The sequence below is a fragment of the Loxodonta africana genome, chromosome 7, assembly GCF_030014295.1.
Source record: "Loxodonta africana isolate mLoxAfr1 chromosome 7, mLoxAfr1.hap2, whole genome shotgun sequence".
Lineage (NCBI taxonomy): Eukaryota > Metazoa > Chordata > Mammalia > Proboscidea > Elephantidae > Loxodonta > Loxodonta africana.
The window spans coordinates 48,243,043-48,269,967 of NC_087348.1; the positions used below are offsets into that span (position 1 = coordinate 48,243,043).

Consider the following 26,925-nt stretch of genomic DNA (forward strand, 5'->3'; position numbering starts at 1 on the left):
TGATACACAAACCTAATTTCTCGTTTCCTAAAGTATTTCTTCTATTAGGAACAAAACACCGCTAATTCAGCAAAATCAATTATACCAAAGCTTTAAACTGATGATCTATATATGAATTTTAAAAGGTCTCTGGGTTAAAAAAAAATTAATACAAGCAAACTCAAAATACAAATGCAGAACAAATTGCATCGCGGTTACTATAAAGCTAATCTAAGCTTCATTACTCTAACTGAAGTAATTAAGGATTTCAGCAGTTTACATATGGTACAGCTTGAGCTTCGGGCTCTAGTCCATTTATACAACCATAATCCAAGCACACAAAAATCATGAAATGAGGACAGACCAAATGAAAATGTAAATTAGCCGGCACTTTTTTAGTGGGTCCATCCCTAACGTTAATTTACTTCTTCTCTAATAGGGAGACATGTGGCTCGTTTAGTCATCTATTTCTCCAATGCGAGAACTCAAACAAAATTGAACCTTTAAAATTGCTGTTCAAATAAAACAATTCTGCCACCTGCAGGCTGGATGAAATAAAGCAGAATGAGGCACGAGAAAAAAAAAAAAAAAAACCCAAACCCATTGCCATCGAGTGGATTCTGTCTCTTAGTGACCCTACAGGGCAGAGTAGAACTGCCCCATAGAGTTTCCAAGGAGTACCTGGTGGATTCGAACTGCTGACCTTTTGGTTAGGAGCCGTAGCTCTTAACCACTATGTTACCAGGGTTTCTAGAATTAGGCACAGGTAATTTAAAAATCGGAAACCCTGGTGGCATAGTGGTTTAGTGCTACGGCTGCTAACCAAAGCGTTGGCAGTTCAAATCCACCAGGCGCTCCTTGGAAACTCTATGGGGTAGTTCTACTCTGTGCTATAGGGCTGCTATGAATCAGAATCGACTTGACGGCACTGGGGTGAGGGATTTAAAAATCAACACCAGGGCACAGAAGGATAATGCTGCAGCTTTGAATAAAGGCAGCTAATGCAAGTTTTACACGTGCATACGCAAAGCTCCTTTTTACCAGCCCTCCCTCCTATGGCACTCTACTTCTCTGCTGGGTTTGGAAATTTGTTGCAATGGCCACAAAGAACTCACAGACCATACTTATGATTATGACGTTTATTACAGAAGTAACAGGTTACAATTCAGAATGCAGTAATTCGATCAGGACTACTGCTTCTTGGCTATATCTGTAGGCGGGCCACTCTCTTGGCCCTGAGGACAGGCTCCTCTCAGCTCAGGCCTCTGCTCTGCTTAAGCAAAGGTTACAGCTCTTTTTTCAGCCCAGAGGCACCTCGCTGCACCAGGAAGCCTCCTGCCAGAACACACTCAGCTCTCTCACTCCATGGGCTAAGAAGCCCACTGCACCGTCTTGCGCCTGTCTCTCGGTTCTGCTGCTGCCGTTCCTCTGCTGCTGGATTCTGCTGCGCTTGCTACTACTTCTCGCCATCTTGCGCTGTCTCTGGTATTACAGCTCTGTCTCCTGGGTCTAGGTTTCTCAGCAAAGGGATCCTGGGTCCAAAGGATGTGCTTCATTTCCATTCTTCTTCGTGGTAGTGAGGTTCCCCCTTCACCTCTGGGACTGGCTCCCTTTTTAAGTCTAGGGGGATGACAAAACTGACCAATACCCTGTAAGAGTTCCATACACCGTGTAGGGGTTCCATGCACCTTATTTGCATTAGCAAAATTGTCCAATTCCCTTCCTGGGCCACAAGAACCTTATTTGCATACTCCCACCCAATCATTTTGTCTGAGTCACACAACCACAGCTAGAAGGGCCATATTAAAGCAATTCACTGTACCGTACAACAGAAAGCCATGATGTGCTGCAGTGGTTAAGTACTCAGCTGCTAACCAAAAGGTCAGCGGTTCAAACCACCAACCACTCCACCAGAGAAAGATATGGCAGTCTGTTTCCGTAAAAATTTAAAGCCCTAGAAATCCTGTGGGGCAATTCTACTCTGTCCTACAGGGTTGCTATGAGTCAGGATCAACTTGATGGCAATAGGTTTGGGTTGGTTTTTGGTAAAAGAAATAACCACAATAAAAACTGAACTTGTTAACAGTTGCACATATATAGCTAACATTCACAAGTCTGTAATTTTCAAAAGTCAAGTCACAAATCCTTTGAAGTGGTCACAACTATAAACCTTGCAGAAAAGCTAAAATAATGAGTCTTAAGATCATAAGTAAAAAATAAACATATCCATGAATGTGTTACCTATTCTCCTTTACTCACTTCGACCATCTGACCTGACGGACTGAAGGGCACCTAGGGACCAGATCCTTCTAAGTCTAGATCTTTCTAAAAGTCTAACCTTCATCTATTTATTGGTGGAGAGAGATGGAAGCCTGGAAGTGGCATCATTTGCATTTCTGATATAATCACTTCAGGGCACAAGACAGAATGGAATGGAGGAGGAGAAAGACTAAAGACAAAACCAGTTTGTTCACTTATTCAACAAATATTTATTCGGCACATACTGGGTACTATTTAGGCATTCTTTTAGAAGTTGGAGATATTGAAGCAAATAAAAACAGACAAAAACCCCTACTTTAAACCACAGCCTCCACCAGACTGAGTCCTGCACAACTAGATGGTGCCCGGCTACCACTACCAACTGCTCTAAAGGAGATCACAACCGAGGGTCCCAGACAGAACTGGAGAAAAATTTAGAAAAAAATTCTAACTCACACACACACAAAAAGACCAAACTTACTGGTTTGACAGAAACTGGCGACACCCGAGTATGGCCCCCAGGCGCCCTTACAGCTCAGTAATAAAGTTACTCCTAAGGTTCACCCCTCAGTCAAAGATTGTTTGTTGTTGTTAGGTGCTGTCGAGTCGGTTCCGACTCACAGCAACCCTATGCACAACAGACCAAAACACTGCTTGTTCTGAGCCATCCTGACAATTGTTGTTATGTTCCAGCTCATTGTTGCAGCCACTGTGTCAATCCACCTTGTTGAGGGTCTTCTTCTTTTCCGCTGACCCTGTACTCTGCCAAGCATGATGTCCTTCTCCAGGGACTGATCCCTTCTGACAACATGTCCAAAGTATGTAAGACGCAGTCTCGCCATCCTTGCCTCTAAGGAGCATTCTGGCTGCGATTCTTCCAAGACAGATTTGTTCATTCTTTTGGCAGTCCATGGTATATTCAATATTCTTTGCCAACACCACAATTCAAAGGCGTCAACTCTTCTTTGGTCTTCCTTATTCACTGTCCAGCTTTCACATGCATATGATGCAACTGAAAATACCATGGCTTGGTTCAGGTGCACCTTAGTCTTCAAAGTGACATCTTTGCTCTTCAACACTTTAAAGAGGTCCTTTGCAGCAGATTTACCCAATGCAATCTTTTGATTTCTTGACTGCTGCTTCCACGGCTGTTGATTGTGGATCCAAGTAAAATGAAATCCTTGACAACTTCAATCTTTTCTCCGTTTATCATGATGTTACTCATTGGTCCAGTTGTGAGGATTTTTGTTTTCCTTATGTTGAGGTGCAATCCATACTGAAGGCTGTGGTCTTTGATCTTCACTAGTAAGTGCTTCAAGTCCTCTTCACTTTCAGCAAGCAAGGTTGTGTCATCTGCATAACGCAGGTTGTTAATGAGTCCTCCTCCAATCCTGATGCCCCATTCTTCTTTATATAGTCCAACTTCTCATATTATTTGCTCAGCATACAGATTGAATGGGTATAGCGAAAGAATACAACCCTGACGCACACCTTTCCTGACTTTAAACCAATCGGTATCCCCTTGTTCTGTCCAAACAACTGCCTCTTCATCTATGTAAAGGTTCCTCACGAGTACAATTAAGTGTTCTGGAATTCTCATTCTTCGTAATGTTATCCATAATTTGTTATGATCTACACAGTCCAATGCCTTTGCACAGTCTATAAAACGCAGGAAAACATCGTTCTGGTATTCTCTGCTTTCAGCCAGGATTCATCTGACATCAGCAATGATATCCCTGGTTCCACGTCCTCTTCTGAAACCAGCCTGCAGTTCCCTGTTGATAAACTGTTGCAGCCGTTTTTGAATGATCTTCAGCAAAATTTTGCTTGCGTGTGATATTAATGATATCGTTCTATAATTTCCACATTCAGTTGGATCACCTTTCTTGGGAATAGGCATAAATATGGATCTCTTCCAGTCAGCTGGCCAGGAAGCTGTCTTCCATATTTCTTGGCATAGACGAGTGAGCACCTCCAGCGCTGCATCTGTTTGTTGAAACATCTCAATTGATATTCCATCAATTCCTGGAGCCTTGCTTTCCGCCAACGCCTTCAGAGCAGCTTGGACTTCTTCCTTCATAATCACTGGTTCCTGATCATATGCCACCTCCTGAAATGGTTTAACATCGACTAATTCTTTTTGGTATAATGACTCTGGGTATTCCATCTTCTTTTGATGCTTCCTGTGTCGTTTAATATTTTCCCCATAGAATCCTTCAAAATTGCAATTCGATGCTTGAATTTTTTCTTCAGTTCTTTCAGCTTGAGAAACACCAAGCATGTCCTTCTCTTTTGGTTTTCCATCTCCAGCTCTTTGCACGTCACTGTAATGCTTTACTTTGTCTTCTCTAGAGGCCCTTTGAAATCTTCTGTTCAGTTCTGACTTCATCGATTCTTCCTTTTGCTTCATCTGCTCGACGTTCGAGAGCATGTTTCAGAGTCTCCTCTGACATCCATCTTGGTCTTTTCTTTCTTTCCTGTCTTTTCAATGACCTCTTGCTTTCTTCATGGATGATGTCCTTGATGTCACTTCACAACTCATCTGGTCTTCAGTCACTAGAGTTCGATGCGTCAAATCTATTCTTGAGATGGTCTCTAAATTCAGGTGGGATATACTCAAGGTCATATTTTGGCTCTCGTGGACTTGCTCTGATTTTCCTCAGTTTCAGCTTGAACTTGCATATGAGCAATTGATGGTCTGTTTCACAGTCGGCCCCTGGCCTTGTCCTGACTGATGATGTTGAGCTTTGCCATCATCTCTTTCCACAGATGTAATCAATTTGATTTCTGTGCATTCCATCTGGCGAGATCCATGTGTATAGTCGCCGTTTATGTTGGTGAAAGAAGGTATTTGCAATGAAGAAGCCGTTGGTCTTGCAAAATTCTGTCATTCGATCTCAGGCATTGTTTCTATCACCAAGGCCATATTTTCCAAGTACTGGTCCTTTTTGTTTCCAACTTTTGCATTCCAATTGCCAGTAATTAGCAATGCGTCTTGACTGCACGTTCGATCAATTTCAGACTGCAGCAGCTGATAAAAATCTTCTATTTCTTCATCTGTGGCCCTAGTGGTTGGTGCGTAAATTTGAGTAATAGTCGTATTAACTGGTCTTCCTTGTAGGCGTACGGATATTATCCCATGACTGACAGCGCTGTACTTCTGGATACATCTTGAAATGTTCTTTCTGATGATGAATGCAACACCTTTCCTCTTCGAGTTGTCATTCCCAGCATAGTAGACTATATGATTGTCTGATTCAAAATGGCCAATACCAGTCCATTTCAGCTCACTAATGCTGAGGATATCTATGTTTATGTGTTCCATTTCATTTTTGATGATTTCCAATTTTCTTAGATTCATACTTTGTACTTTCCAGATTCCGATTATTAATGGATATTTGCAGCTGTTTCTTCTCATTTTGAGTCGTGCCACACCAGCAAATGACGGTCCCAAAAGCTTTACTCCATCCATGTCATTAAAGTCGACTCTTCTTTGAGGAAGCAGCACTTCCCCAGTCATCTTTTGAGTGCCTTCCAACCTGGGGGGGCTCATCTTCCAGCACTATATCAGATAATGTTCTGCTGCTATTCACAAGGTTTTCACCTGCTAATGCTTTTCAGAAGTAGACTGCTGGGTCATTCTTCCTAGTCTGTCTTAGTCTGGAAGCTTAGCCGAAACCTGTCCTCCATGGGTGACCCTGCTGGTATCTGAACACCAATGGCATAGCTTCCAGCATCACAGCAACACACAAGCCCCTACAGTATGACAAACTGACAGACACGTGGGGGAGTCAAAGATTAGACAGGCCCTTAAAAAAAAAAAAAAAACAGACTAGATGGGCACATCAGCCCAGGGGCAAGGATGAGAAGCAGGAAGGGACAGGAAACCTGGAACCAGGAAGCCAAGGCGGAGAAGGAGAGAGCGTTGACATGTCGTGGGGTTGGCAACCAATGTCACAAAAGAGTATGTGTATTAACTGTTTAATGAAGAACTAGCTTGCTCTGTAAAACTTCATCTAAAGTAGGATTAAAAAGAAAAAAACAAAACCCTTCTTTCATGGAGCTTCCGTTCTAAAGCAAATTAGCGTAAGTCCATGAGAGCCAAAGTATGACCTTGAGAGTATATCCCACCAGAATTTAGAGACCATCCGTGGTGCAATTAATTACTTTTGTGTGTGGCCTTTCTAGCCATGGTCTTGTAACTCCCACCCTGGTGACTGGACAGGACTGTATAAAAGGGTAATTGTGGCCCATCAAGGGATTTGTGAGTTTTGCCTTAAAAGAGAGCCAATTCCAGTGCAGAAGGAAGAGCCCACCACCACCAAGGAAGGAGAAATCAGCAGGAGAGACCTGGTAGCAGAAACCTAACAGCAGGAGACGGTACAGTGGGCTTTCTGGCCCATGAGAGATGAAGTTGAGTGCCTTTGTGCAGAGACTGAGGGCCAGGGAAAGGCATGCCTGTGAGCATGGCTGGAAGAGGCTATCCTGACGGAAGAACTGTATCCTGAGTGTTCCTGAGCCTGAATTGTGACTGTTGATTCCCTAGTAAATCCCATAATTTTGAGTATGGTCTGTGAGTTCCATGTGGCTGCTGCAATGAATTAAGGAACTCAGCAGAGAAGCAGAGAGTGCTGTGGGAGAGATGGTTGGTGTCAGAATTGGCAAAGACGGCAGAGACAGGAGGCATGTCTGACCTCCACCTCACAGGAATCAGCCTTAGGCTGTTGATCTTGGTTCCCTTCCCTCTTGTAAAGTTAGAGGAGATCAGAGATAACACTCCCGTTTCTTACACCACCTTCAGAATAGATTTGACACAGTGAACACTAATGACTGAAGACCAGACGAGTTATGGAATGACATCAAGGACACCATAGAAGAAGAAAATAAGAGGACATTAAAAAGACAGAAAAGAAAGGAAAGACCAAAATGGATGTTAGAAGAGACTCTGAAAGTTGCTCTCGAAAGCAAATGGAAGAAACGATGAAGTAAAAGAGCTGAACAGAAGATTCCAAAGGGCAACTCAAGAAGGCAAAGTATCATAATAACATGTTCAAAGACCTGGAGTCAGAAAACTAAAAGAGAAGAAAACACTCTTGGCATTTCTCAAGCTGAAAGAACCAAAGAAAAAATTCAAGTCTTGAGTTTCAATAGTGAAAAATTCTGTGGGCAAGATACTGAAGGACAAAGAAAGCATCAAAAGAAGATGAAAGGATACACAGAGTCACCGTGCCTAAAAGAACTGGTCGATGTTCAATCATTCCAGGAGGCAGTGCATGATTAGGAACCAATGGTACTGAAGGAAGAAGTCCAAATTGCACTGATGACATTGGTGAAAAACAAGCATCCAGGAACTGATGGAACACTTATTGAGATGTTTCAACAAAGGGATGCAGTGCTAGCAATACTCACTAGTCTATGACAAGAAATTTGGAAAACAACTACCTGGCCAACTGACTGGAAGAGATCCATATTTATGCCTATTTCAGAGAAAGGTGATCCAACCAAATGCAGAAATTATCGAATGATATCATTAATATTGCATGCAGTAAAAATTTTGCTAAAGATTATTCAAAAATGGTTGCAGTAGTAGACTGACAGGGAACTGCCAGAAATTCAGTCTGGATTCAGAAGAGGACATGGAACAAGGGATACCATTGCTGATGTCAGATGGATCCTGGCTGAAAGCAGAGAATACCAGAAAGATGTTTACCTGTGTGGATCGTAACAAGTTATGGATAACACTGCGAAGAGCGGGAATTCCAGAACATTTAATTGTGTTTATAAGGAACCTGTACATCGACCAAGAAGCAGTCGTTTGAAAAGAACAACGGGATACTGGGTGATTTAACGTCAGCAAAGGTGTGTATCAGGGCTGTATCCCTTCACCGTACTTATTCAACCTGTATGCTGAGCAAATAATCTGAGAAGCTGGACTATGTGGAGAACAGGGCATCAGAACTGGAGGATGATTCATTAACAACCTGCATTATGCAGATGACACAGCCTTGCTTGCTGAAAGTGAAGAGGGCTTGAAGCACTTACTGATGAAGATCAAAGACCACAGCCTTCAGTATGGATTGCACCTCAACATAAGGAAAACAAAAATCCTCACAACTGGTCCAATAAGCAACATCATGATAAATAGAGAAAATTTGAAACTGTCGAGGATTTCATTTTACTGGGGTCCACAGTCAAAGTCCATGGAAGCAGCCATCAAGAAATCAAAGGATGTACTGCATTAGGCAAATCCGCCACAAAAGACCTCATTAAGGTGTTAAAAGCAAAGACGTCACCTTGAAGAACAAGGTGGGCCTGACCCAAGCCAAGGTGTTTTCAATTGCCTCATATGCATGTGAAAGCTGGACAATGAATAAGGAAGACCAAAGAAGAATTGACCCCTTTGAATTATGGCGATGGCAAAGTATACTGAATATGCCACAGACTGCCAGAAGAAGGAACAAATCTGTTTTGGAAGAAAGTACTGCGAGATTGATCCTCAGAAATGAGGATGAAGAGACTTCATCTTACATACTTTGGACATGTTATCAGGAGGAACCAGTCCCTTGAGAAGGACATCATGCTTGGTAGAGGATCAGCAAAAAAGAAGAAGACCCTCAAGGAGATGGGCTGACACAGTGGCTACAACAGAACAAAGCATAACAAAGATTGTGAGGATGGCGCAGGACGCAGGACCCACCCAATCACAGGGTCGCTGTCAGTGGGAAGCAAATGGAGGGCACCTAACAACAACATTCTAAAGCAGGGGAAGCAGACACTCAAAATACATAAATAATATAACATACCTGGTGGTGGTATGAACTAAGAGAAGAAAGAAAGGTAAGGTGAGAGAACAACAGGGTAGGAGGTATTTTATTGATTAGGGAAGGTTTACTTTGATAAGGTAAGCAGACCTAAATGGAGGAAGAAAGTCATGCAAATATCTGGTGGAAGCAGAGGAAACAGCAAGCACAAAGAATGAGTAGAGTATGTTTGGTATGCTGAAAATGCAGCAAGGCAACCACTGTGCTGGAGTCCAGTGAGTGAGTGAGGAAGAGCTTGGTAGGAGTAGAGCTTAGAGAATTGGAGGGCATTCATAACCTACTGAATAATGAGGAATTCAGATTTTATTCTCAGTTTAATGGGAAGTTCTTGGAGGGTTTCAGGCAAAGTAGTGACATGATTTGAATCACAACTTAAAAGAAACGCTGTGAAAGCTCTGTGGAGAACAGCTTGTACTGGGGCAAGGGTAGTGGCAGGGAAATCTGCTGATGAGAGATGGTGGTGGTGTGAACCAGTCTGATTTACAGTGGTAGAAATGGTAAGAAGTGGTCAGATTATATTTATTAAAAGACAAAGCCAACAGGAATTTGTGATAGATGTGGAACCAGGTTTACTGGCCTGACAGAGACTAGAGAAACGCCAAGAGTATGGCCCCCAGACTCCCTTTTAACTCAGTACTGACGTCACTCCTGAGGTTCACTGTTCAGCCAAAGATTAAACAGGCCCATAAAACAAAGCAAGACTAAATGGGCACATTAGCCCAGGGGCAAGGATGAGAAGGCAGGAGGGGACAAGAAAGCTGGTAATGGGGAACCCAAGTTGAAGAAGGGGAGTGCTGACATGTGGTGGGGATGACAACCAATGTCACAAAACAGTATGTGTATTAATTGCTTAATGAGAAACTAATTTGCTCTGTAAACACTCATCTAATATACAATTAAAAAAGAAAAAAGGATATGGAATATGAATAGTTTGTGACCAAACAGTCAACAGTTACTCTAAAGCAAAGATGAGACGGTGAGAGGGGGGAGGAGTAGCAGGGAAACTAGATTAATGGAAACAGAACAACCAGTATGGAAGTGAGAATGTTGACACTTGCAAAAAATATAACCAGTGTCACTGAACAATATACATAGAAATTGTTAAAAGAGAACGTAATTTGCTGTGTAAACTTTTGCCAAAAACACAGTAAAACATTCATTAAAAAAAACTGAATAGTAAAGGATAACTCTAGTTAGGAGTAGAAAAGAAAGAACCAAAACAAAATTGGATGCCACAGGTTCAAAAAGAAAATTTTTCTTCCTATAAAATGTGGTCGAAGAGCCTTATAAGCTGTATAGACTGGATAGCTGTTTAACATAAGACACAAAAACTCCATTAAAAATCAGGTCAGTTAAAAAGACCTTGCCTTTACTCTTGCCAAAGGCAGTGGTCTAGGGACAGGCTCCAGGGAAACTACACTTGATTCTTCCAAGAAATTATACTCGTTCCTTCCCTATCCCTTAGCATAAGAACTACCACATATACATACACAATACAGTGCTTGATATTGTAAGTGCTAAAGTTGAGGAATAAACAAAATACAATGATTGATGAGTATGAGTGAGGTGGGTATGGAGGGCATCTTCCATTTGCCCTTCCAGATCTACCCTTCAAACCTCCCCCATGCTACTATAAGGGCTACACCAACAGGCTCCCTTCAGCTTTGGCTTCAAGTTGAGTTCAGCCAATGGGCAGCAGAGGCAGGAGAGAGATGGGAAAGAGGAGGTTGGGGTCAAGGTATTTATTTCCCCAGCTCCATTCCCTGAGTCACAATGGGTGGCCGAATTCTTTAAATGAAGGGCACAGTCCTGTCAGAGGTCCTCCCATAGGCTCCCTCCTTCCAGTTCCTGTAACTGCTCCCTCCCCATGCACATTCAGACCTTGGGTTGGTGACAGGAGATTGCTCTAACTAGCTCCTTGGTGCAGCACTTTACACTCTAAACTTGCTTCCAAAAATGGTTACCTCATTAAACTCTCTTCGAACTACCCAGTTTTGAGGGTGTCATCTGTTTCCCACTTGGACCCTCTCAAACTCATGGACAAGACTAGGGTGATTGACATCTAAGGAATGAGAAAGATTTCAAACCATAAAGAAAATCATTCCACTGAAAGGAACAGCATAAGCAAGAGAGAGAGAAGAGTGCAGATTTTAGGGAAAGGTCTGATGAGCCTAAATGCACAACTAAATTTAATCTAAACTCAGATCTCAATCAAGATTTCCTTCCAAATTACTATGTTGCAGTCATTTATCTACATGCATCCACCAGCCATTTACCTATGGCTGCCCGTTACAGTTGAGTGGACCTGACCATGTGTGTCAGAGTAGAGCCATGCTCTATAGGATTTTCAATGGCTGATTTTTTGGAAGTAGATCCCTAGGCCTTTCTTCCAAGGTATCTCTGGGTAGACTTGAATCTCCAACCTTTTGGTTACCAGCCCAGCACTTAGACTGCATCACTCAGGGACTCCTTACTTACAGTTGGAATTCCTATATTAAAACACACCTTTCTTGTTCTCAGATATGTTAAATATCCTTGCAAGTATCACAACCTCTTTGCTGTAGAAAATGAGTGAAAATGTTTACAGAAACAGGTTAGAACTAGGAAATATTTAAGGATAAGTTATAGGGGGGTCTTTCAGGCCCCTGGAAGCACATACGGAAGTTTGCATATATGCATTTTTCTGAAGTGGTAAAGCTTTTATCAGTTTCAAATAGATTTGTGCCCCTCTAAAAGCCAGTGCTAGAAGAATCCCAAGCAAGATTTCCTGAACTATACACTTGAAAACCCCATTGGTGTCTAGTCAATTCCGACCCATAGCGACCCTACAGAACAGAGCAGAACTGCCTCATACAGTTTCCAAGGAGCGCCTGGTGGATCCGAACCGCCGACTTTTTGGTTAGCAGCCATAGCACTTAACCACTATGCCACCAGGGTTTCCCTAAATTCTTCCTAGCAGTGTGGTGGTGCAATGGTTAAGCGCCTGGCTGCTAACCGAAAGGCTGGCAGTTTGAACACATCCAGTGGCTTCACAGGAGAAAGACATGGCGATCTGCTAACATAAAGATTAAAAAAAAAAAAGCCAAGAAAATCCTGTGGCACAGTTCTACTTTGTCCCATGTAGTCACTATGAGTCAGAATGGACTTGAGGCACCCAACAACAACGTTTCGTTTAATACAAAAAAAGTCCATAATTTACACAGTTGCAGAAAAGTATCAATTAAATCACTGTTGTCTGAAATTTGTCACTTGCCTCTTAAAACAAAATGTATAAATCTTCCATTATATGTGCTTGTTTATTCTTTTGCTAGACTGTAAGTGACTTTTTTTTTTTACCCTTGTCCACAATTGCAAAATAAACTGGGATTCATGAGGAATTTTAATTTTACACTTTAATACTAAGAAGACCCGTATTACAAGTTGGTAAGTCTTCTGACGTTTTTAGTTTATTTCACTCATAGGAAAAATATCTACAACCACAGACTACCTAACAATTCCAGACAGCCTCCTTACAAATGTGCCATTGGATGCTAAGTGAAAGCATATGAATCAACAGATTTCATAAATAAAATGGGGTGTGTATACTTGGTAGGCAATATATAGGGGTCCCTGGGTGGTGCAAGAGGTTAACTCGGCTGCTAATCGAAAGGTTGGAGTCCACACAGAGGCACCTTGGAAGAAAGGCCTGGTGATCTACTTGTGAAAAATCAGTCATTGAAAACCCTATGGAACATAGTTCTACTCTGACACACAGGGGTTGCCATGAGTTGGAACTGACTCCAGGGCAACTGGTTTACACAGTTCATTTATTAAAGCTAATTCACAATGTAAATATTACTAAAATTTGTTTTAAAATATACATTCAGCTCATTAACATTATAATGGAGACCTACTTAATTTCCCAGAGCCTTAGTATTTTCATCCATCAAAAATGCAGATAATGCCCACTCTACTAGGCTGTTTGAGAAGCAGATAAGAAGTTCTCGGAATTAGTAAGCATATGAAGTATGTCACAGCTTATAAAAATGCTGCCAACGAACACTTTTTAAGGAAACCAAAACTCCAAGGGTACTTCCAATTAACAGGTTTTTAAATCCTTGAAAGGTGTGAAAGAGGAAACAGTTCATTAATGTACTTAATCACATAGCCTACAGATTACCAGATAGCTGTTTAGTTTCATGGAACTACAATTTCTACAGAGCTCAAGGAAGAACTGGGAAGACACTGTAAATTCATGCTTTGTAAATCAAATAGTTTAAGGACTGCCACATGTATTCAGCATGGCAAAACAAGAACTTGTAGGTCAAAGTCATAAGGAGATAAATTTTGGCTCGATACAGGAAAAAAAAAAAAAATCCAAAGTTTCCAAATAACTTACAGCTATCCAATAACACAGTAGGCATCTGCAGTAGGCAGAATAACCGACCCCTCCCCCAAATTTCCACACCCTAACCCCAGAACCTGTGGTTATGTTACGAGGTAAGAGGAAGATGAAGGCTGAAGATGGAATTTAGGTTGCTCATCAACTGATTCTGAGGGCCAGAGTACCCTGGATTATCCAGGTGTTCCCAGTGCAATCACAAGGGTCCTTATAATTAACAGGGAAGCAGGGGGAAGTGTCAAGACTGATGTAAGACAGAGCTGACCATCACTGGCCTTGAAGATGGAAGGAAGCCAGGAACCAAAGAATCCAGGCCACCTCTAAAAGCTGGAAAAGGCAAGGAAACGGATTCTTGGCCAGAGCCTCCAGAGGAACACGGCCCTGTCAACACCCTGATTTTAGCCCATGAAACCAATTTTGGACTTCTGACCTCCACAACTGCAAGATAAGAAATTTGTGATGTTTTACGCCACTAAATTTGTGTTAATTTGTTGCAGCAGCCATGGGAAACCAACACAGCCTTCCTTGGGGTGTAGCTCCCTCTCCTTACAGATGATGTTCAAGCAGAGTTAGACAAGTTACTCATGCTGCGTGTGTGTGGGAAGGAAGGGGGTAGAAGGTTATGATGCAAATAAGGACTGCCTAAGTGAGTTTCTCTCTAAGGGGCAGTTCTACTCTGTCCTGTAAGCAGTGGGTTTGGTTTAGTAGGTTTAAGTGAGTTTCTAAAGGCAGGAGTCCCTCAACTGGGTCCAAGGAAAACCTCTGAAATTGCATGCATATTTTTGTGTATTTACACATATGCCCCTTTCTCTGCAGAAAGGCTCTAGAGCATTCAAAGATCCTCAAAAGGACCTGTTTCATAAACAAAGTTAAGAAAACTCTTCCTAGATTATTTCCAACACTGAGCTTTTAATATTCCATGATTTTCTTAGGCAGTATATCTTAAAGTGTAGTCCATCAAACACCTATATTAAAACTCACCTAAGGGTGGTTGTAAAATGCAGAATCCTGGGCTTCACCCCAGACAGGATCTTGGTGAGCTATACAAAAATTCGATTTTTAACAAACTTGGGTAGAGGAGGGGGGAGAGGGCTTCCATCACTCCAAGGAATATTTTATGAAATATCATGCTGAAGAAACTGAAATTGTTTCCATCACCTAATCTTTAGAAACACCAATGCAATCATCTAATTGTGTGACTTCGTGTAACTTATCTTTTCTGAGCCTCAGGTAGCTCAGAATATGTAGATGATGCCTACTGCACCTAATTTTTAAAACAAAAAATTATTCTGTGGAGACCCAGGAATGATGATTGGCAGGTAATAAATAGGTCAATCAAAAAAACACTAATCTTATTTTCTTCTATCCCATGTAAGGAAAAATAATACCCTGCATGCCAATTTCTGGAAACCCTGGTGGCGTAGTGGTTAAGTGCTAGAGCTGCTAACCAAAGGGTCAGCAGTTCGAATCTGCCAAGCGCTCCTTGGAAACTCCAAGGGGCAGTTCTACTCTGTCCCATAGGGTCTCTATGAGTCAGAATCGACTCGATGGCACTGGGTTTGGTTTGGTTTTGGTTATGCCAATTTCATCTTGTCAACATCATTACTAAATGACAGCGTTCTACAATAAATGTCTTGGTATGATTCTCCTCTTAGCAAGGGGACGGTAACTCAGACCTCTCTCCGTGATGCCATAGGCATTTACAAACCATGTCCGTTAGGAGACATCCGTGGGGCAACCCGACTGGCCTCTAGGAAAAAACCTCTCAGTAGAGATGGTCATACAGAATGAATAAAAACGTCTAACAGTGGCATTTAGCTGTCAGCAACCTTGGCAGCTTTCCCCCGTACGAGGTGCTTGACGACCCTAAAGGAACCTGAGGCGTGACTCGTTAGGGACCTGACAGAAGGGCGTTTAGGCCCTTTCTCCGCTGCCTCGTAAATAACCCAAATTTCAAAGCAGGATCACGATGAGGGACCAGAAACGGAGTAAAGATCTCCCAACACCCAGGAAAAACCTTTGCGGCATGCACCAGGCCAAGCCCGCGGATCCCTACCGGATGACGAGCCAAGAGAACAGGGAGCCGCGGGAACCTCCACACCCAGACGCACACCCTCAGTTAGTAATGGACCTATTCGGGCCCATTGCTCAGCTACAGAGGCGCTGAGCGAGCCCCACTCACTCACCATGCATCCACTGTGTGCCGTGAAACCATCTCCAACTACCTACTCGGCCGCCAAAGCACGCGGCAGCCCCCTTCAGCAGCCCAGGGCCCTTAAGCGGCCCGGGGCTTCGGCGGCCGCTGAAACCCAGGAGGTAGCGTAGTATACGGGGGTCACAGCCTAACCTCCAGGGGGCCGCCATTTTCCCAGCCTTCGCGCGGGTTGTCCGCAGCACAGCCTGATCGCCCAGTCATCGAGGCCCCCCCAGGCCCCGCCTCCAATCTAGTTGATCACGCCCCCTGGCTTGGGCTGTGCTTTTGGGCCTCAGAGTCAAGCAGCCCTCCTAGCCCCGCCCCCAAATTCTTTGGCCCCACCCCGGCCCTCCTGCCTCGCCACAGGATCTCCCAGTCGGTGAGGCCCTCTCAGGCCCCGCCTCCCGCCTTGTCCACCCCGCCTCTAGGCTGCCCTCAGCACCGCCTGATTGTTTCTGAGGCCTCACCGTGCGAACCCAGGTGGAACTCCAGGAGCGATCCCGTGCGAAGATCGGAGGCGGCGGGACCATCTTGTCCAGGCTATGTCTGGCTGCCGTGCTCCGGAAGGCGACTGTTTCCCGCAGCAATGCCTCGCTCAGGTAGGGGCGGTACCACCGGTGTCCTTTATTCCAATGAGGCAAGGCGCTGTTGGGACGCTGCTGCCGGAGCTCGGACGTGGGCCTGTCTTAGGGTCGCCAGCGAGGCGTGGAGCCTTGGGCGGTGCTTCGGGCCTGAGGGGACACGACCCCCGCACCCCGCTGCTTCCCCTCGCGGAGTTGAGGGCAGCACCCGTGACGATCGCCGCTACCCTGGCTGGGTTCAGCAGCGGCGGGAGCTGTCCCCCAACGTGCAAGAGGAAAAATAACGGAGCGGGGAGTGCGTTTGGGCGTCTTATAAGTGTGTTTTAAAACCACTTGTCAGGAAGGCAGGACGAGGAAAGAAACGAAGAGTCCTGGAGTGGAACTGAAGCTAACTAACAGTTTGAGCTCCTCGAACTTATTTTCTGTCCTCTGGCGACTGACTCGACGTTTGGCACACAGCAGGCACTCAGGAAACGTTTGCCGAACCAGAGCTAAGCCTCAGTAGCTAGCACTTTTCCTTTGAGCAGATGCTGTTTGCCTACCTCAGTTTAGATTGATCATGAAAACGATTCTTCCTTAAGCTGAAGTCAAAGGAAAATCTACTCACAGACTATATATTTTTTACTCACTCATAGATGCCAGTGATCATAAGGATGATTCAAACTGGACATTATTTCTTTATGTTACACATGGCAACCTTAAGTACAACAGAAGACGATGTCTAGTCCTGTATCATCCTCATGATAACTGGCATGTTCAAGTGCATAGTTGCAGCAATTGTGCCAGTCCATCTCACAGAGGTATCCATGGCCCTCTACTTCAGGGTAAATGTTGTCCTCTAGCGATTGCTCCCTCCTGGTGATGAGTTCAAAGCAAGTGAGTTGGACAGTGTTCTGATGTGATCCATAGATTTTCTTTTTAAAAATTTTTAAATTTATCGTGCTTTAAGTGAAAGTTTACAAATCAAGTCAGTCTCTCATACAAAAACTTAAACACACCTTACTATGTACTCCTAGCTTCTCTCCCGATAATGAGACAGCACACTCCTCCTCTCCAACCTGTATTCCCTGTGTCCATTCAGCCAGCTTCTGTCCCCCTCTGCCTTCTCATCTCTCCTCCAGACAGGAGCTGCCCACATGGTCTCGTGTCTACTTGAGCCAAGAAGCTTACTCCTCACCAGTATTATTTTTTGTTTTGTAGTCCGCTCCAGTCCCTGCCTGGAGTTGGCTTCAGAAATGGTTCCTGTCTTGGGCTAACAGAGGGTCCAGGGACCATGACCTCTGGGGTCCCTCTAGTCTAGGTCAGACCGTTAAGTCTGGTCTTTTTACGAGAATTTGAGGTCTGCATCCCACTGTTCTGCTGCTCCATCAGGGATTCTGTTTTGTTCTCTGTCAGGGCAGTCATGGGTGGTAACTGGGCATTCTCTCTTTCTTCTGGTCTCAGACTGATGTAGTCTTTGGATATGTGGCCCTTTCCGTCCCTGGGGCTCATATTTACCTCGTGTCTTTGGTATTCTTTCTTCTTTGCTCCAGGTAGGTTGAGACCAATTGATGCATCTTAGATGGCTGCTTGCTAGTGTTTAAGACCCCAGACACCACTCACCAAAGTGGAATGCAGAATGTTTTCTTAATACATTTTGTTATGCCAGTTGACCTAGATATCCCATGAAACCATGGTCCCCAGACCCACGTCCCTGCTACTCTGGCCTTCAAAGGGTTTGGTAGCATTCAGGAAACTTACTTGCTTTTGGTTTAGTCCAGTTGTGCTGAACTCTCCTCTAATGCATGTGGTCTTTCCCTTCATCTCAATAGTTCTTGTCTACTATCTAATTAGTGAATACCTCTCTACCTCCCTCCCCACCCTCGTAACCATCAAAGAATGTTTTCTTCTGTGTTTAAACTTTTTCGTGAGTTCTTATAATAGTGGTTTCATACAATATTTGTCCTTTTGCAACTAATTTCACTTAGCATAATGCCTCATAGATTCCTCCATGTTATGAAATGTTTCACAGATTCATCGTTGTTCTTAATTGTTGCATAGTATTCTATTACGTGAATGTACCGTATATATATATACCCATTCATCTGTTGATGGGCACCTTGTTGCTTCCATCTTTTTGCTATTGTAAACAGTGCTGCAGTGAACATGGATGTGCATATATCTGTTCGTGCGAGGGCTCTTGTTTCTCTAGGATATATTCCAAGGAGTGGGATTGCTGGATCGTGTGGTACTTCTATTTCTAGCTTTTTAAGGAAGCACCAAATTGATTTCCAAAGTGGTTGTACCATTTTACATTCCCACCAGCAGTGTATAAGTGTTCCAGTCTCTCCATAACCTCTCCAACATTTATTATTTTGTGTTTTTTGGATTAATGCCAGCCTTGTTGGGGTGAGATGGAATCTCATTGTAGTTTTGATTTCCATTTCTCTAATGTCTAATAATCATGAGCATTTCCTCATGTATCTGGTAGGTACCTGAATGTCTTCTTTAGCGAAGTGCCTGTTCATATCCTTCGCCCATTTTTTAATTGGGTTATTTGTCCTTTTGATGTTGAGTTTTTGCAGTATCATGTAGATTTTAGAGATCAGATGGTGATCGGATTTGTCATACCCAAAAACTTTTTCCCACTCTGTAGGTAACCTTTTTACTTTTTTGGTGAAGTCTTCGGATGAGCGTAAGTGTGTGATTTTTAGGAGCTCCCAGTTACCTAGTTTCTCTACTGGTGTTTGTGCATTGTTAGTAATATTTTGTATACTGTTTATGCCATGTATTAGGGCTTCTAGCATTGTCCCTATTTTTTCTTCCATGATCTTTATCACTTTAGATTTTATATTTTGGTTTTTGATCCATTGTGAGTTAGTTTTTGCATATGGTATGAGGTATGGGTCTTGTTTCATTTTTTTGCGGATGGATATCTAGTTATGCCAGCACCATTTGTTAAAGGGACTCTTTTACCCGTGTAACTGATTTGGGGCCTTTGTCAAATGTCAGCTGCTCATATGTGGATGGATTTATGTCTGGATTCTCAATTCTGTTCCACTGGTCTGTGAATCTGTTGTTGTACCAGGCTGTTTTGACTACTGTGGCGGTATAAAAAAATATATATGTATATATAATATGTTCTAAAATCAGGTAGTGGGAGGCCTTCCACTTTGTTCTTTTTCAGTAATACTTTACTTATCTAGGGCCTCATTCCTTTCCATATGAAGTTGGTGATTTGTTTCTCCATCTCATTAAAAAATGCCATTGGTATTTGGTGATCTATAGATTTTCATTGGCTAGTTTTTTGGAAGTAGATTTGCCAGACCTTTCTTCTTAATCTGCCTAGTCTGGAAGCTCTTTTGAAACTTGTCCACCATGGGTGAGCCTACTGGTATTTGAAATACTGGTGGCATAGCTTCTTGCAGCATCACAGCAACATGCAAGCCGCCACAGTACGTCAAACAGACAGATGGGTGGTGGCATTTGCTCATACATAGCAACAATTTTATGGAATGCCTACATTCCCAGGCACTCAGGGTACAGTGGTGATTAAGACAAATGACCTAGGGTCTAGAGGAAAACTAGATAAGTAAACGATTATAACACAATATGATAAGCCCTGTTCACGAGGCAAGGTAATACCCTTACCTAGAATTAACTCCCATTATTTTTAGGACTGAAGGTCTCAATTAAAAAATAATAAACTTCAGGAGGTTTTATTGGTAAACAGTTATCAGCTATTATCCTATTTGAGTAAGTGACTCAGTAGATTAGCGGAGAGGACCATTTGAGAATAGAATTCTGGACAGGCATGTTTGGATGGGGAGGGAAAAGATCTTGGATGCAGGACAGGTAACATAAGATAATTCCTAGGCAAGTATGTGTTGAGAGCGAGGATAGCGAAGGCAACCTATTGGTAGGATCATCACTAAGCTGTGTTAATGCTGCCGGTAAATCTTGGTGCAGTGTCATCTAAATGAGCAACAAAGAAAACCTTAATCAAGAGACTTGAGAATAAACTAGAATGCTCAGATTAGTGGTCTGCAGATCAAACATGGCCCGCAGATAATTCATTCAACTGGCATGTTTTGTTTGCTCCACTGAGTGTTCACAAAAAAATTGAGTCAACATTTCAAAATCCAGATGATTTCTGGCTTCTTATTGAGAACATCTGGTGGCACTGGACATATGTTAGACAGGTTACCAAAGCTCCCACTACTCACAGTAGATTTGCATGTACACCTAAATAGGTTAGCCCCTGTAGACAATTGTGTTGCCTTGTTAAATACAAACAAAAACAGCAATAAGAAAAGTTTTAAGAAGTCATAAAATTCCAATGTAGTTTTAGGGGGTTTGTGGGCAATCAAGAGAGTCTCTTCAGTCTTAAAGAAAAATAGAATTCAATTATAAGTGGTTAATTAAGCAAATATTTAATGAGTGCCTACTATGTGTCAGGCATTGTGGATTTAATAGAGCGCAAGCTAGATCTCGTTCATTCTTCCATAGAGTGTGCTGTGTAGGGGGAGATAAAGTAAGTAAAGAGGCAATGACAGTATCACATTGTACTATGGTGGCAGTGTTCAGGGTACCATAGGAGCACAGCCTTGAATGGGTTAAAGAGGGCTTCCCGAGGAAACGAAGGTATCAAGTGAGGTCTAAAAGATCAGGAAGAGTAACCCTGTAAAATGGTGGTAATACTCTTCTAGGTAGAAGAATAGAAGAAATAGCATGTACAGAGTTTTAGAGATAAGGGCATAGTGCGTTCTCTCATTAACGTTATTAGAATATACAATAGGGGCAGGGCTTGGCAAGAGATGAGGCTAAAGGGGAAAGCTAGGACCAGAACCTACAGGACCTTACAAGCCAAGCTTAGAAATACAGATTTTTATTTTAAGGGCAGGAAATAGATCACCAAGCCTTTCTTGCTAGTCTGTCTTAGTCTGGAAGCCAGCACTGACAGACAAGAGGTGGCTGTGCATGAGGTGCCTTGGCTGGAAATCGAACCCCAGTCTCCCGCATGGAAGGGGAAAACTCTACCACTGAACCACTAACTTCCCCTGTCTTAAGAGGTATATATACCGCATTGCCATTGAGTTGATTCTGATTCACAGCGACCCTATAGGACAGGGTAGAACTGCCCCATAGGGTTATCCAAGGCTGTAAAGCTTTACAGAAGCAGACTGCCACATCTTTTTCCTGCGGAGTGGCTGGTAGGTTCAAACCACTCATGTTTCTCTTAGCAGCCAAGCATTTAACCACTGCTCTACCAGGTCTCCTCTGCATTACGTAACTCTGATTTTTTTTTTTTTTTACTTTGCTATATGGGAGCATGGACCCAGTGTCTCAATTCTGCTCCTTTAAGGGAAGCTAGAAACTCATATTTTGTGTGAAATATTCTAATTTTTAAATGTTGGCTCTGATTCTTTTTTAAGTACTCTGTGGACCACATCACTTGCTGTGAGCCCAATTTGGTCTGCAGGACACCAGTTTATAACCTCTGATACAGAGCTTTTCTTAATATAATATTCTTAATTCTACCAATGCTTATTGACCAAGAACTCTTGATTGTAGGCACCAAGAGCATGCCCCCTGCCCTTTAGGAAGTGCTTACACTTACTTGGAGAAATGAACCAGGTAGGAACTATTTCTATTTTTTAATTTTACCTTACTTATCACAGTGTCCTGTGTATGCTAACCCTGAATAAATATTTGTTCTTTGTAATGCTGCAACACAAGGCCATCTAATACCCTGCCCTCTGTTTTCCTTGACCTCGTTGGTTCTGTTAATTTTTACCTCCCCCAGCTCTAGCAACCCATTCCCATGGGCATATCTTTCCCTACCCCAGCCTCCACCTCTCTACCCCACACCTCAAGTTTGGGTGAGAGGCTTCTCCTTTTTGCTCCTATAGTTCCCTCTGTGTACTTTGTATCAAAGGAGCCCTTGTGGCTCATTAAGTGCTCAGCTGCCAGCCAAAAGGTTGGTGGTTCAAACCCACCAGTGGATCCATAGGAGAAAAGACCTGGTGATCTGTTCCCATAAAGATTATAGCCTAGGAAACCCTATGGGGCAGTTCCACTCTGTATATAGGGTCACAATGAGTTAGAATTGACTCGACAGCACCCGACAACAACACCTTGTATCAGAGGATTCTCCCCACTGTATTTCAAATAATTGCCTTTACTTGAATGTCACCTACCCAGGCTGCTAAGAACTGTTCCCAAGGGATGGAAAGATCACTCCTCTGTGTGAATTGGTGTCTCTACAACTATTATAGTGTCCTAGCCCAGCTATCCCCTGAGCACCACATGGCAGTCCCCTGTGGGACTTCCTTCCCATTCCCCTCAGTGACTATTATAAAACCTCACGATCTCACCTCAAGTCCTCGACCCCAAGCCTGTTTTCCAGATGACCCTGACTCCAAAATGGTGGCTCTTAGGTATGAACTTCTCAATTTCAATTTTTTTCTCTTCCTACCTACAGTATAGTATAAAGGTTAAGGACTAAGGATCTAGAATCAGACTGCCTGGTTCAAACTTTGGTTCTGCTACTTGCTCTCTAGGTAGCTTTGGACAAGTTAATCTTTCTTAGCATAATAGGTTTATTATAAGGATTTAGTAAAGTAATTCGTATAAAGCCTTTAGAATAGTCTGGCACAAAATAAGTACTCAATACTTGTTAGCTATTCTTGTTATCAGGGTGCCCTGTTGGCACAGCGGTTAAGTGCTTGGCTGCTTACTGAAGGGTTAGCAATTCAAACTCACCATCTGCTCTGTAGGAGAAAGATGTAACAATCTGCTGCCGTAAAGACTACAGTCTTGGAAACCCTTTGTGACAGTTCTACTCTGTCCTATTGAGTCACTAGGAGCCAAAATCTACTAATGGCAATGGGTTTGAGTTTTTTAATTCTTGTTATCAATACTGTTCATATTTACCTGCATCTTTACTCTCTCTTGGATACTTGGGTGGCACAGTTAATCACTTGACTACTAACAGTGCTAAGGTTGGCAGTTTGAGCCCATCCAGAGGTGCCTCAGAAGAAAGGCCTGGCAACTTGCTTTCAAAAAGCAAGCATAGTTTGGAGCACAGTTCTACTCTGCAACACACGAGGTTGCCATGAGCCAGAATCGACTTGACAGAAACTGGTTTGGTTTTGGTTTTACCCTTCCTCCTGTCTAAGGCAAATAATTCCCTGTGCTCCTGGTTCCAGCTCCTTCCGACTCCTCAAATACTGACCTGTTACTAATGAAACCTGCAAAAGCTGGAGCCTGTGTGAGGCAGAAACTCGTCAGAGAAGAAAAGCTCAAATATTTTCCACTAAAATGAGCGATACAAAAGTGGCAAGACTGAATCCTGTCAAAGGTAGGAAACTCGTGAGACCCGCAAAAACAAGGCAGCCCCATTGAATTACCACAGGTTTCTCAGTAGTTAGACCTTTACTGTCCTGTATCATTAATCTCTTCCTATCCCCTAATGTTATTCATAAGCTGTTCATTGGCTCATTTTTGGAGGTAGATCACCTTCCTTGCACTGGCCCTTCTTTCCATTGTCAGTTATAGTGCTAGAAGATGAGCCCTTCAGTTGGAAAGCCCTCAAAATAGGATGGCACAGGACTGGGCAACGTTTCCCTCTGTTATACATGAGGTCACCGTGAGTTAGAACTGATTTGATGGCAACTAACAATGACAGCAATTCCCTAGTTTTACTCCTTGACGTGTAAAATAAACTACTAACTGGTTACCCCCTCTAACTATTGCCCTGTCCAGCTCCTCTTCATAGCAGCTCTTATTGAGCCAGATTTCTCTGCTTCCAAGTTTTGTTTAATTCTTAACCCACTGTAATCTGGCCTCTGTACCCATTCTGTTGAAACAGCTTTTACTTAAGGGCATAGGTGATCTTGCTTACAAATATAGTTGGCCTAGCAAAACCCTAACCCAGGATGAACCCTCCTACTCTTCTTTGTGCCTGCACTGAGCAGCTGGACGTTGCTGGAAAAAATTATGCAACTGTGGTGACTGGCCACACTTCATAGTCATGATTTCATCCTCAAATTGGCACTTAACACTGCCCAGCAGCCCTCCTGTGTTTCCCTACTACTAGGGATGCTCTTGCCTGCTCCCTGAGATAACTGTTTTACACTTTTATTTATTTTTTTTTCCAGCCTCTCATATCCTGTCCCACACTCTCACTCAGCTGATGACTTCGTGTTATGGTTAATTAAGAAAATAAATGTCATTAGACATGGAGCTTCCTCACCTTCCTACCTCAGGACCTACAGATCTGCCTGAACGCGAACGCGTTTTCTCCTTCTTCGCAAAATGGAGGAAACGCAAGTCCCCTACTTGTGTTCAAGACCTCCACGCCCTCTCACCTTCTAAAGTTATTTCTCTCCCTCTCCCTGTCTCTGACCATAAATCGAGTCCCTTTCCATTAGAATCGTTCTCATCAGCCTGGCTTTCAGGCCCCTCAGTGATCTGGACTCTGCTCATTATATTATTACAAACTCATTTTCTACCGCTCTTGCACTCCCTCATCACTCTGCTCCCGCCTGCTGGTTTTCTTTCTGTTCCTTATACATGCCAAGCACTTCTCACTCCAGGACCTAAAGCCAGCGTCAGGACAAATTGTGATAGACTTGTCATAGTAGTAAAAAAAGATTACTGGGTGTCTCAGGTTATCTTTGAGCTATTCTGCAACTTTGTGCGTTGTAAAATGCTGATAGTAACGCAAATGATTATTGTCCATAAAAATGCAAATTGTATTCAGTGGCCATTCAGGTCATTATTGCCTTGTGGTTATTGTCCAGTTTTGCTTTATTTTTATAAATCCAGCGCTTCCTGATTGCTTATGTATCCTGTGTGTTTTGAGTATCCTTTGAACCAGCTGAAGCATCTTACTAGTTCCTTTGTCAGTTGATGACTTAAATAATATCCTTGATGCATATTCATTTTATATTTGTATGAGAGTCATAATTTTACCTTTAAAAAAAAAAATTATCTTTTAACACCAGGAAAATCTCCGAGTAGTAAATGCCTGTATTATACTTAAGTTGAAAGAAAAGGTGGGAGAGGAGGTCAGAGCCCTTGTCTGTGAGCAGGTATCTCAGGGACAGTTGAGTCTGATTCCCTTAAAGGAACCAGACTGAAAAATTGGAAAAATAAACTATTGATTCCAAAACTTTTTAGACTTTCAGCTTTTTAATTTATCCAAAATGCAATTAAATATGTGTCTCCCTCACTCTAGAGAACATCTAGTGTAAGCCGTTTATTATAGTTTTTAGATACATATTTCAAAAACCTTAGTAACAATAGCAGAGAACTAACAGTATCGACTTTCAGGGAAGAACTAAACCTTCCCTTCTTGTTGAAGTATATAGTCTGATTTTTACTTTCTTATCATCTGATAGTTTCCCCGACCGCATTTTCACCACATAAATATCTCTGTTGGTGCCTGCTGCTAAGCGATTATTTCCCTTGAAACTGTAATTTTGTGGTGGGTTCGAATGCTTGAATGAAATCATCGACAACAGCTGCCTCTTCATTGTTATTCCCGTAGCCTAAACCAGCTAATTACTGTCATACCTCAGTACTGGAAAACACAAAAGGAAAAGGGGAGACCCATAATAACAGACCTTGTGCTGTGTTTGCAACTGGCTATGCAAATTGATGGTTTTAAAGCATTGGGAAACTGCAGAACTCTTTTCCATTTAGCTGTACTTTGATGTGTAATTGAAATATTTTTATCCCTAAAAAAGGAAATAGCAAATTATATGGGGCGTGGCTAATTCTGGCTAGATTCTGTAAAGACGGATAGAAGAAAAATCAAAATAGTTTTATTATTGATATTAATTCAAGAATTTTCACTCTTTAAAATGGGAAGGGAACTAGCATTGACTGTCATACGTTGAGCTATGTGCTTTATGTCTACTGTGCCACGTTTTCTCCTCACAACGTTCTCACTTTATAGATGAGTAAACTGAGACTCAAGGGTGTACAAGTGATAAATGGTGTAGTGCAGATTTGACTTCAAGTCAGCTAGCTCCTAAGCCTTTGATGAATAAGACCTTTAAAAAAATTTCTACTTTCCTATGTTTCAAAAGTTTTATATTTTGAAGACTCCTCCATTAGTCATCACTCAGAATACTTATCAAAAATAAAGTGTGTATGTAAAATATTAACAGTGAATTTGGAAAGCACTGGGATTTAGAGATCCTGTTAAGTACTGAGAGTTCAGTCTGTTAAATAATGACCTCTCTTTGGACCCTTTAAAGGGGAAATGCTATAGAAGTAAACCGTATTGTCCATTCTTCTTCAGGGCAACTTCTGCCTGGTAAGATTCTGTTGCATTGTATTTTAGCAGAATTTTTTTCTTTGTAGAGAATTTTTTTTTTTTTTTTTGTAGTCAGACCAGCCTAAAAATAATCTTGTTACCAACTCTTGTATCCTGTTTTGTTTTAAAGAAATTTCAATTAAAATATATATATATTATAGCAGGAATTTATGTGTAATGTACACTTTGCCTGCATAAAATTTTACTTTTTGTCCTAGAACTTTAATCTTTTTAAAAATTAAAAGAATAATAATAAAAGGTATTACAGGTGGAAGAAAAAATAATAAAAAAGAAACTCGTAATAGTGCTCCTCAATTATGTTAAATGATTCTACAAATTGCAGCGAACATTTATTAAGTTTAAGCATTATGCAGTTATACATTAAGAGAAATTATATAATT

At 42.3% G+C, this 26,925-nt stretch overlaps 2 protein-coding genes across 4 annotated transcripts in view; one reads left to right on the top strand and one right to left on the bottom strand.

Moving 5' to 3' along the window:
* PDHX (pyruvate dehydrogenase complex component X) overlaps positions 1–15,854 on the bottom strand; it is an 87,175-nt gene extending 71,321 nt beyond the window's left edge. For 2 of the 3 annotated variants that reach the window (XR_010322445.1, XM_064288305.1), the window contains exon 1: positions 15,627–15,854. Coding sequence is in view for 2 of the 3 variants with exons in the window: in XM_064288305.1 (XP_064144375.1) it covers positions 15,627–15,804 (178 nt within the window). In the remaining variant the exon portion in view is untranslated. The remainder of the gene's footprint in view (positions 1–15,626) is intronic. The other variant, XM_003412281.4, reaches the window with a different exon arrangement.
* A 212-nt stretch (positions 15,855–16,066) lies between these two features.
* Positions 16,067–26,925, top strand: part of APIP (APAF1 interacting protein) — a 45,668-nt gene continuing 34,809 nt past the window's right edge. The window contains exon 1 of the mRNA XM_010592132.3: positions 16,067–16,233. Within this exon, the coding sequence (XP_010590434.1) occupies positions 16,177–16,233 (57 nt within the window). The 5' untranslated portion in view covers positions 16,067–16,176. The remainder of the gene's footprint in view (positions 16,234–26,925) is intronic.